Source organism: Embiotoca jacksoni, unplaced genomic scaffold (genome assembly GCF_022577435.1).
Source record: "Embiotoca jacksoni isolate LCO1_2020_lvr unplaced genomic scaffold, fEmbJac1.0.p SCAF_27, whole genome shotgun sequence".
In the NCBI taxonomy this organism is placed as follows: Eukaryota; Metazoa; Chordata; class Actinopteri; family Embiotocidae; genus Embiotoca; species Embiotoca jacksoni.
Window position 1 is genome coordinate 5,216,687 of NW_027185378.1, and position 11,942 is coordinate 5,228,628.

Here is an 11,942-nt window from a genome sequence, read left to right on the forward strand (position 1 = left end):
ACCTTTTCTTTGCTCATTTTGCCAAAAGAGTCAAAAATGTCAAATTACACACACACACCCCACATTCACACATTCACACACAGTTTCCAGCACTTCAGTGGACATTGACTAACACTCATTTCCTGGACACGTATGCCTGTTTTAGACTACCTAATATCAGCCTGAAATACCCAAAAGATGGAGGGTATGGGGACCATACAAGGGCATCATGTCCCAACAAAAAGACTAGTCTGTCACAATTGTTTTACAATGACAACTTTCACAACGTATCAGTTCGATTGAGCACTTCTCCACTTCCATTTAAATGTGTTAAACCGATATGTCGGAGGAAATTATTGGCTGGAGGAAACCATACTGTCTTATTTATTTATTTATTTATTGGTCTTTTCTGCAATTAGAATGCACCCCGCCAACAATTTTAGAGGGCTGAGCATGGCACATTCAATGAAGAGGCCATCAAGTACTGCCATGTGTGAAATGGATGTAACCTTGTTGTTAATCGGTTGCACGAAATTGGGGTGAGTTTCAGTTGATAATTTTTAGAACAGGTTCGATACCTTAAATACATGTTTACTGATTCATTGTTATGGGGATGTTATTTAGTGGAGTCTTTCAGATGTCACTCCGGCCTTTTCATGGGAACATAGAGACATTTTATTTAACAATTCCCCCAAGTGTCTTTAATCCATAAAGACCAAGGTTGTTTAATTTGGTAACAAAATGGTCACTTTAACCTTGTTGTCTATTAAAGCTACTAGTTCTTAAAGTTACGCAACCTTTGTCATCATGGCAACAGTAAACATGGTTTTAAAAAACTGCCTTGACTTGTGAATGCAAACAACAAAGACTCCTGCAGTTAAGTCCACTGTTGTATCTAATTATCCACCCAACATGCCTCTTTGTAACAAGGAAAAACTCATATAGATGTCATTTGAAGTGCATCATTTTATATGGGACACCAGATTGTCATTATTGTTATACCACCACTAGATGTCCCTTAACTTTAAAACTTAAGTGTGAGTCATAAAAAGCTGCTTGCACAAAAGATACACTATTTGGTTTGGGGTTTTTTTTGGAGGAGGAGAGGTGTTATTTCAGGTGAATTTAATTTTTTTTTTTTTTTTTTTTTAAATCATATGGTTCAGGATTTAACAATAACATTATTTAGTTTATGAAACCAGTCTCCACAATGTGACTACTGTGTAATCAGTCTCATGCCCCCAAAACAAGCAACGCACACATAAACAAACACACGCACTTTGCTTTGGTCTTCTCACTGACTTTCCCTGTCTGTCTGTGTTGGAACTACCAAGACCTCAAATTAGTCAATGAGACACTTTTTATTGTAGCCTTCTCTGTACATTTTCCTCTCAAATATGAAGTAATTTGACTGTAGAGATTCATCTTTTAGTCAAACATTTGCTTTCTTGGTGTTGCAACCTATGACTACGATGTAGTCATGATGTTAGCTTATATTTTCCAATTCAAGGTATTTCTCCAAATGATCCACCCACAGTATGGCTCCGTTCTTATCCAGAACACATGCCACCAGAGACCAAATTGTAGCACATTAAATAAGTTCACAATTGCCTACTACATATACTTTGAAGCAGGCTTTGTTTGCTGTAATCATTCTTCTTGTTCATAATGAGGAATGAACAAGAGCAACATAGGCTCATTGACAATCTTCCAAATATTCCAAAGGCTGGTATGAAACTTCACCATTCCCTCAATGTGTTTGCTGTCCTCCCACTACAACAGGGAAACAATGTCTGTGGAAACTTAAAGAAAACATTTTGTACAACCACTTGACTCAACTAAATCAGCTGCCAAAGCATCGTATTTATATGACTTTTTATAAAGAATGAATGTGGATTTTGTCCTGCATCATTTACACTGATGGTACTTTGTGAAGGGAGTTATGATATTGAATCCATCAAGAAGTTTTAGTTTTGATTTACCTTTACTCACACTAATTGAAGTAATGATTCTCTAAGCAAAAAAACAAGTTCTTTTTTTCATGCACAAGTTTTAATTCTAGCTTCACAATGACAGGAGCGGGCAGGATAACTGGAACACAGGAAAAAGCAACACATCACTTTTTGCCCAATGAAAACAACGGCACAATAAATAGGAATAACTGTAATATGACGGTATGTACAGGAGTCAATGGAGTGTCCCAAAGCATCTAGAGTCCTTGAAAAGTATTATATCAAAGTCTTGAATGCAGGGCTTCATTGCAAATTGTATAGGCTCCCTAATTTTAATTTGTATTATTACAGTTATCTGCTTTTCCCTATATTTTAACCTTTTTTTTTTTTTTTTTCAGATTTTCAGGCCAACAACAGTTGACTGATTTTAGAGAATGTTAAATGGCTCAAACGTTTGTTGTCTCCTCTTAAGTGCTACTTTTTCTGCGAGTCTCCCTGCCAGACTTCAGCTCCATCAGTTCCACTTCGTGCTTTGCTGCAGTCTCCAGCACTTTCTGTTTATTGTAGAAGACAACGAAGTTATTAATGATGGGGTGGATGGGCAAAGCGATTGCTATCACCCCGCAGAGAAAGCTCAAGGCAGCGTTGCACTTGCCGAGGGTGGTTTTGGGGTAGATGTCTCCATAGCCCACCGTGGTCATGGTGATGATGGCCCACCAGAAAGACTGCGGGATGCTCCTGAAAAGGGTCTCCGGGTGGCTTTGCTCCATGGTGTAGCCTAGAGCTGAGAATACAAAGATACCCACGCCCATGTACATGAGGAGCAGCCCCAGTTCTTTGAGGCTCCTCTTCAACGCGTAGGTCAGAGTCTGCAGTCCAGAGGAGTGGCGCGCCAGCTTGAAAATACGCGCGATACGCATGATGCGAAGCGCCTGGACAGCCTGTTGGACGTTTGCCAGTTCCATCATGGATGAGGTGCCGAGGTAGGTAAGGGACAAGACCACGTAGAAAGGAATGATAGCCATAAAATCGATAATGTTCATGAAAGAAAGCACAAAGTGCAGCTTGTTCGGAGAGGAGGCGAGACGCAGCAAGAACTCCGCAGTAAACCATAACATGCAAACGGTCTCGATCGCCTCCAGATTAGGGTTCTCCACCAATTTCCCCTCGGCGTTCGTCACCTGGATCTCCGGGATGGTCCCCACACACATCACTACTGCCGAGACCAGAATGGAGAGAAAGGAGGCGATGGCGATGATGCGCGCCGGCAGGGAGGAATCCGGCTTCTCCATCAGCTTCCACAGAAACCTCTGGCACTGCTGGGTGCGCGTAATGCACTGATCCACCTCCAGATCTTCCAAAATGACTTTCACTTTGTTTGAAATCTCTTCCAGCTCTTCTTCCTTCTCACTTAGGTAACTTTTACAGCATTCATCTAAAACACTCTGGTCTATTTTCCAGAACTCCATCTCCTTGACGAAACAGATGGGGCAAATGCCGCTTTTAATGTGGATTTCATCAAAGTAGTAAACATCGATGATGCACTTGAATGCATCAGGATCCCGATCAAAGTAAAACTCTTTTCTGCCCGGATCGAAATCATCACAAAGTGAAGAGATAACTTCCGAATCCTGAGTTGAGCAATTCACCAACTCCGCCAGTCTGCTCTCTGGGTAGCGGTTCAAATCATCACCGAAAAGCACCACTCTAACTCCACCAATGTTTACAGCAATCTCCCCCTCGGCGCACAAACCAGTTCTGTATTTTGGTTTCGGAACTGTCCACATTTTATAATTTTTTTTACAGAATGAATATTTATTCTAAAATGCAAAAGTAACGGGTACTAACCAGAATTAAAGCCCATTATCTCGGCGCGTAAAATGTTTCTTCTCCAAACCCGTTTCGCGCACTGAATGGCACAGCTTGAGCCGTCAGGTTTTCCGAACACCTCTCTCTTTCTCTCTCTCAGTCTCTCTCTCTCTTACACACACACACGCGCGCGCACGCACACACACACACACACACACACACACACACGCACACACACACACAGTTCAGATTTAGACTGTTGAGTAAATACGAAACCTGTCGTGTATTTGATGAAAGACCTCTTTTACACAATGCTTATCGTCATATTTTTCATCTCAAAGTCGACCTAAACAAAAATATTTTCCATTCCGCATCATGAAGTAAAATCAAGTAGCCACTTAGTTACTGTAATTGAAACAACAGTTACTAATATCCAAATTAAATCTTTCAACAACATATGAGTCAAATATCATTTATAAATGCAGTGAAACTGGTTGCTGCACAGCAGAGATAGTGCTCTCTGGTGACTGTGTACTGTATAGCATTCAGTGGTGGAAAGTAACTAAATATATTATTTTAAGAAGTAGTACTCAAGTAGCTACTGCATTAGCAACAATGCAACTCCACAGCTGACAGTTCAGTCTGAAATTCTGGTGTGTCACAGCTAACAGTTATGTAATCTGGAGCAGAGGAGGAGGGTGCGCACCAGAGACCTTTTTATCTCACTCCTTTATAACACTTTTTTTTCCCCGAACACACTGTTCCTTTTGGAGCCACCAAAGACTTTGTCCAACTTTTTGTTGTTGGTGTTAGTTGATAGCTAAAAATGGCTGTTGTTCCCCATTAAAACGTACCTCCACCTTGACAAGCTAAACAGTAAAATACTATTCCAACCACAGTATAATAATGCAATGTATAATAACATTATCAGCCACAAGAGTGATGACTATACTTTGTTACTTTTACTTGAAGTCCTGAGCCTTCAAATTTCTGTGCTCGTTGATTTGGAAACACCTGGATTTACCAGTGGCTGAATGGCTGGTCCAGACAAAATCCTTACTGCAAAAAATGTTGGCAGTTGAGATTATAATTTAAGTAAAGATTTTGATTGCAGGACTTGTAATGGAGCATTGCTATTTAGTTGTATTGGTGCATTCTGATTAAATATGACTTAAAATTCACGATATCTGAGGACTGCATAATGCACTTAAAAATGTACAGGCCTGTTTCATTGGATAACATGTGACATGAAGAAATCCACTTTATTAGTGTGATGGCTTTACAATTTCTCGTAAAAGTGTGCTCTCTTGATATGTTTGAAACTGTACACTCACATTGACATTTACAGTTTAAAGTCCTTCAAAATAAATCCCTGAAAAATATTGATACACTGATAAACATATTTAAATGGTTCCACAATTCCACGTGCAGCTGGCATTGTGGTGAAGATAACCCAAATACATCCACTGATGGGATTATTTACACCACCTTCCCAAAAAGTCCGTTATTTCTGATCCAAGAGAAATGTTGAAAACCAAGATATTCAAGGATATATTCTCTGCTGGATGTGTTTTATCTCAGCGATGAGGGTCTTCATGTTTCTGGCTCTGATTGGCTAGTCTGGAAGAAGCCACAGCATGTGTGATAGAGCCCTCTTTGCGTTGTCATTCACGTTGCTGACTGCTAGCTGATCTCCAACACGTTGGTGCTGATATGGAAGCAGATGTAAGAGAAGTACTCCTGCTGAGAGAGGCCCGGGATGTCACAGCTCACCTGATTGGCAGATAACAGAACAGCGTCACACATACCTTGAACCAATATAAACTGATCATTGTACCGCAGGAGAGTTTTTGCACCATTCAAATTGTGTTCTACGTATTTAATGCACCATGGGTGTCTTCCCCTTATTTGAATGCAGTAAAAGTGCCTGCAGTACAGTTGCACAAATTTAGTTTTTCTCTCGGTGGTCTGGCACAGTCATGGACAAATTTGCATGAGACAGATGTCATTTCATGTAGGCTGAGCAGCAGATGGTTGACAGTGTTCTTCTTCACGCAAGCATCAATATGAAATCTGGACTATCTGAACACTCCACTTGCTGGACTGTGATTGCCCTTATGAAAGTGGGAAAAAACAAAAACAAAACAGTATCACATTCCCTCCAAAATAATCATCACAATTAATTTCTGAAGAAATTTACTGTTGACTTGTTTTTTTTGCCTGATTCTTGATCGAAAAAGCCTTCAGTATGGTTGAACCTTCCAAACACTGGATGCAAGCAACAGGTTAAATGAAATAAAGCTCTAATCAGCAGGCTCAATCAGTCAAATTATTATATCCCTGGCACAGAGGTCTCATAGTTACAAACCCACAGACGTAAGAGCAACAGGTCATTCACACATCCAGAAGATGTGGACCAACATTAACTGGAAAGTTGTTGATAATGATCTGGATGCTCATCATCATGAGCGACCACTTTACCGTTAACATGCAATTTGACCCACTGTTGAAGAGAAATACTGAAGACAGCGCCTTTAACTAAAAGAAAAGAGATATGACCGGCACAACAATCAAAAGTGCAATGCAATCATGGTGTCTGTTGTATATTTCACTGTATTAACATTTTATGGGACTATTATGATCATTATTGTGCATTAAAATGAGGCGCATTTTAATGTCGCAGGTGGTCAATGCGGACCCAATTTTAACCACTTATACCACTTTTGTTAGATCACAATGGATAGTAGATTTTTGAGGCTCAAAGCGATATTGATATTTGATATTTTAAAAGATCAGATTTTAGCATATTGGTGGATATTTATGAACTGAAACACAAAAAATAAACAAACCTTTTTGCATATGGATAACTTTGACATACGTTTTGTGAAAATGTACTAAGGGGGGACATTTTACAAGTGAAAAATAAACTTGTCAGTGCTCTCTGGTGGACAATGTCTGCAATGGTGCCACCATTTTTAAAATGATTTAAATATACAGTATTTTGTGTATGTGAGTACAGATATAACTGAAATAAGCTAAAATTGGTATATAATACCTGTCTGGCTTTAATTTATCTATATCTATATTATATATTTTACTGTTTTACAACAATGTATGTCAGTTTTTTAAATGGCCATACATTTTGTATTTATTAACTCATGATATGTCATCTGAAAAGTATCCATCGCTGTAATATAAAAAAGAGTGTAGTAAATAATATTTGGCTCTGAAACATAGTGAACTGAATGTATACAGTGGCACAAAATGTCTACATCAATAAAACTTCTTGAAGATTGGGCTAAAGTCTTCTGCTTATTGGTTGATGCTCTGTTGTAGAAAAAAAAGTTGTTACATTCAGACTGAAAGTCCATCATTACTTTTAGTCGGCACTGGCTCAGGTTTCATCATGTCACTGATGTTTCACAAGCTCACCTGAGTCCGTTCTGTTCCCATGAAGGGCAGTGAGATGTGAACAATTAAAATAGCTGGTGAGTGGAAGTTAAATTGGAACGATCTTATCTCAGATACTGATGTGTGACTTTGTATGTTGACGTATCCTTCTGATTCTGCTTTATATGGAAATTAATGTAATGACGACATAACAATAATCAACATAAATTCAGTGAAGTTCAGTTTGGCCTCTTACATCTGTCATGCTGGCAGTGGGGTCCAGATGCATGAACAGTGAGGAAAGTTCTTCCCTCAGTTTCTTTGAGTGCTTCCTGTCAGTCTGCAGCAGAAGAGCCTGATAATTCACAGGTAATCCATACCTGAGAGGAGATATCACATGGAAATCAAACGTGCCATATTTTTCATGAATGCTGCGAAGGAAAATGAAAGCAAATCGCTGCCGTCATCGGCACTGACCTGAGGACTGATTCCACAAACACCCTCAGTGCTTTCAAGTGAATCCAGGCAATGAACACCCCACTGAAATTCACCTTCAGCCAGCGTACAAAGATCCCCTGTGGAGGAGGCATGAACATTTACAATACACAACAACACCCACACACATCTAAAAAATCTCTATAGTGAACATACATAATGATTGACTCACATATTGCTCCTTTTTGAGAACATTAAGCTGCTTCATGTCCTGCAGCGTCTTCTCCTCCAGATCAAAGCTGTACTCGCGCACGATGAACCTGTGAAGATCATAGGCTACACTATGGTAATTGACACAGACGACGCAGCTTTGACGTGACTCTGTATTTTCTGGCAATCCATCCTGCTTACTTGCTCTCCAGGGCTTTGGCTTTGAATTCACACACAGCTCTTTTGAAAAGTGTCACTGAGAAGATTCCCCCTTCTTTATCCTCGTGCAGCTTCCTGATGGTCACACGAAATAATGATAAAAAAAAAAATCTGTGATATCTGAGTGATATATATCCATATTATATGTTATCCCTGCTAAATCGACACTATGCGGATGAACAGCCAGGACTTGATCTACTGCTAAAACCTGGACGGTTAACTCATTCAACTCTGTTATTGTCCTTATGCCATTTCATTTGTCGGTCCACAAAGCGCTCTATTTTTTCATGTAAGTTAGTCTACTTTATGCTTCGTGTCCTGGCATGACATCATAAATCATTCAAATATCATAAACTTCAATTGGCAACATTTTATCCACTGAAAACAAACTTTCCTTCCCTGCTGCTGATCCAAGCCGCAGACTCTTACTTTCTGCTGGTAATGGAACACCTGCGGTTACTCAGCCTGACCTTTCGGATGCTGAGAACAGGTACGATTCGCTTCTACCTGGATCGAGTGGAATGGCTTGTCTCACGGCCAAAACACAGCTTACCTGCTCGACCGCGGGACAACAAACTTCGACAAGGATTCATAGGTCCTCTCCCACTGCAAGTAACTCCCTCTGTGACCAGAAACATGTGCAGAAACACAGTTACACATGAAGTATATCACAGGAATACACACACACACACACACACACACACACACACACACACACACACACACACACACACACACACACACAAACATGCTGTGTCACTGACCTGGTCACCACCACCAGAAGAGTGGTGAGGTACTCTGAGACCACCAGGTCTTCTTTCCTCACAATTTCATTCAGACTGAAAGTTTGCAAATTCCCACTGAAAAGCCAGAAAACCCAGTTCAGTTGTACACAGTAAATAGTTGATAAAAAAAAATTAATTTCATTTATATGATACTGATGTCACTCACTCTTTGTGCTTGAGGCTTTGTAAGCTTGCTTTCACATTGTTGTAGGCTGCAGCACGGGATTTTAGTTCTGTCTCCACCTGGGAAACTTCCTGACAGACATGTAGGTATAAACAGCACATCTACTTTAAGTATGTAATGTACAGCATATATGTAATGACATTTAATAATTCTGTATCCATGCTGCTTGCAAAACTGTTCATCTTAATTTAATTTACATTCCATCTAATCTGGTCGAATCTAAAGTCCCTCGACATCAGTGTCAAATATCAACTGATGAACAGTAGTATAATAACTTCTGTGGCATCCGTATTGTGCTGTATTTGCAAGGGCCACATCTACTTTTGGGAAATCTATTTACATCTTAAGGATTTTTATAAAAATCCCTCTTATAAATATTTGTTGGAAGATGAACTCAACTAAAGTCTAACTGTTTTATTGAAGACTTCACTGTGACTTTCACCTGTTTGTTTTGTTTGTATCTCCGAAGTTGCCTTTTAATTAGTTGGAATACCCCTTTGTTTCTTTGGTAATAAGGATCTGTCATAACTATATTTACATATATTTATCCTTATATAGCCTTATTCATTTATCCTTACTGTCACTTTCACAAGTTTGTACCTTGTTGATGATGTCGGCCAGGCTGGAGAGAGGCAGGGCTGTGGGATACTTGGCTATGTCCCACTGAAACTTGGTCACGTAGCTCATCAGGTCCACTGAGAAAAACACACACTGGAAGTCATGGCATGACTAAAAACCCGCAGCATCACAATCCTGAACACCACACAGAGGCACGGGAGTGTCTTTCAGAAAACATGGGAACAAGGGACTGTACACATTTTTCAAAAACAGCACACTTTATATGAGTCACACAGCACTGCACTCCAACTCAAAGAGCAAATTGACAGCAGATAAAATACCCCTCAGAGACTTCAGGTAAGTTGTCAGGGGTGACAGGACGGCTCTCTGATTCCTGCTGTGGTCTGATGGGGGAGAGTGATCAGAGATGCTGCTTAGCCTGGTTTGTGTTTGGGGAGTCGTTGCCCCGTCCTACTGCCTGCGTGCATGAAGCTACAGCACAGTCAAATGATCCATCTAAGCTGTGTTTACATATAGAGCTCTGTAGCAGCTCTTAGTCTCATTTGCAATGTGCATGTAGCCTGTGGCCTCTGTTCACTTACTTAATGAGTTTCTGTTCTATGTAATAAACACCCTCGGCATGTATGTGCACGTGGGTGTGACTCACCTCCATTGGCTAAGGCGTTTTCCAGAACTTTGTCACCGGACTGCTCCATCACCTCCCTCATACGCTGACATGTTTTTTTGATCACACTGACCAGGCGACAGAAAAAGTAACATTATTACAGAATATTTATGTTATATAAACAGCATCTTTTCCCCAATTTCTTATGTGATGGACGCCATACGCTATTATTGTTGATCCATGGTTTATTTATCGTAGTAAATGCCTCTGACTGAAAGCAATGGATCACACTAAATATAAGCTTTTGGACTAAACTATAAAAGAAATATGTCTGGTTTAATCCACACATTTTGTGTTAGCATCCCCGCTTACACTGATTCAGCTGAGATACACCTCCAGTGAAATTAAAATCAGAAGGGAAAAGTAACCGTCAGCTGCCCCTGACCATCAATTAATCATGGCACAGACCGGGCATAAGCTCAGTGTTACTACTCTTAATGAAGGACAAAGCTGCACATTAAGCAACAAAGCTAAGAAACAAACGGGTTTTGTCTGTAAGAACAGGTCAGTGAACACGTTCAGCTCGCTTCATCATTTTGTGATTGGACCTTTTTACCTTTCAGTCAGTGTGTCAAGCTTGGAGAGATCATCTGACACGCTGAGTAGACTGTCCAGTATTCCCACCTGAGGTCACAAGCATAGACGGCGCAGTTAATGTCACTGCGACCGCGTGTACAGGATGTAACATCCATCTGACATCACAGAGAACTCAAATCAAGCAACAGTTTTGCTTTTATAATCGCCTGTGAACTTACTAGCTTGTTAGGATTCAGCCCACGTCATATTCAACACCGCATTATAAGGTTTTTAATGTTTGAACTTAAGCGAATCGGACAACAGCAGTTACAATGCAATTTCAGACAGGCAAGGTCAATATTGATCACGTTGAGTGAAATGGGTCAGATGGAAATTTTGCCTCAAACTGTAGAGAGCAACCTGAGCCTATATCCCTTCACCAGAGAAGGACACCAAACACCATCACTCTCAACTCCATTCTACTGTACTGCTATAAACACAGAGGAAACACACACAATATTACCTCTTTATTTTTTTAACAACGCTTCCCTGAAGTACAAAGACACCCTCTTATCTTGGCATATGACAATATGTACTCAGTGTAATTTACTTTGCTCCTTCATATCTGTCAATAGCACATGACACACAGCCTCACCTTCAGTTCTGGAATGGCGAACTTGGAGCAGGAGGCCAGGTTGGTTTTGGCAGCGGTGCGCTTGAGTTTCTCTACACTGGTTAAACTGGTCTTGTCCAGTGGGACAGAGATCAACCAAAAGTCTGTCATGACTCCCAGTGCTTCGCATAGAGATCACCAGTCTAAAATCCTCTCCACAAGAACAGGATTTGGCACGAAACAGACTGTGGACAAAAGCAAGCAAATGGAAATACAATGATCTATATCATCCAAAACATAACTATATATATATATATATATATATATATATATATATATATATAATATAATTACCTATATAATCAGAACATAGGAAGCAAATGGAATACAATTTTCTATAACTATCAGCTGGGTTTTTATAATAATCTGATTTTGTAATGTAAACCTGCAAAATTCTGCAAAAGAAACTTAAAACGAAAAAGAAAGCTTTCAAAAGGGGCTTTACCTTTAGTTTATCTTCATGACCGTCCTGAGAGTAGGAGAGTCTGAGCAGCAGCTCCACCTGACACAGACTGACAGTCAGCCCTACTGTTCTCCAGGCAACTCT

The 11,942-nt window shown here is 40.1% G+C and overlaps 2 protein-coding genes across 2 annotated transcripts; both read right to left on the reverse strand.

Moving 5' to 3' along the window:
• Positions 1 to 1,103: 1,103 nt before the first annotated feature.
• On the reverse strand, positions 1,104 to 3,862 carry kcnf1b (potassium voltage-gated channel, subfamily F, member 1b). Its single transcript, XM_069160923.1, has one exon. It carries the CDS (start codon positions 3,716 to 3,718, stop codon positions 2,399 to 2,401), a length of 1,320 nt encoding a protein of 439 aa, XP_069017024.1. The 5' UTR covers positions 3,719 to 3,862; the 3' UTR covers positions 1,104 to 2,398.
• Positions 3,863 to 4,998: 1,136 nt separating this feature from the next.
• On the reverse strand, positions 4,999 to 11,924 carry LOC138204926 (V-type proton ATPase subunit C 1-B-like). Its single transcript, XM_069160469.1, has 13 exons — positions 11,841 to 11,924; positions 11,378 to 11,580; positions 10,763 to 10,830; positions 10,189 to 10,274; positions 9,564 to 9,658; positions 8,946 to 9,034; positions 8,759 to 8,854; positions 8,548 to 8,616; positions 7,977 to 8,069; positions 7,798 to 7,885; positions 7,608 to 7,705; positions 7,387 to 7,510; positions 4,999 to 5,513 (listed from the first exon to the last, which is right to left on the reverse strand). Exons 2-13 carry the CDS (start codon positions 11,504 to 11,506, stop codon positions 5,424 to 5,426), a joined length of 1,125 nt encoding a protein of 374 aa, XP_069016570.1. The 5' UTR covers positions 11,507 to 11,580; positions 11,841 to 11,924; the 3' UTR covers positions 4,999 to 5,423.
• Between the last annotated feature and the right edge of the window lie 18 nt (positions 11,925 to 11,942).

Coding starts and splice junctions, on each gene's coding strand:
- kcnf1b (XM_069160923.1), bottom strand. CDS start 3,718: ATGTGGACAGTTCCGAAACCAAAATACAGAACTGGTTTGTGCGCCGAG.
- LOC138204926 (XM_069160469.1), bottom strand. CDS start 11,506: ATGACAGACTTTTGGTTGATCTCTGTCCCACTGGACAAGACCAGTTTA. Junction 9,659..10,188: donor AAACGCCTTAGCCAATGGAG/GTGAGTCACACC, acceptor TGTTTTTCTCAG/TGGACCTGATGAGCTACGTG. Junction 9,035..9,563: donor TGGCCGACATCATCAACAAG/GTACAAACTTGT, acceptor CATGTCTGTCAG/GAAGTTTCCCAGGTGGAGAC.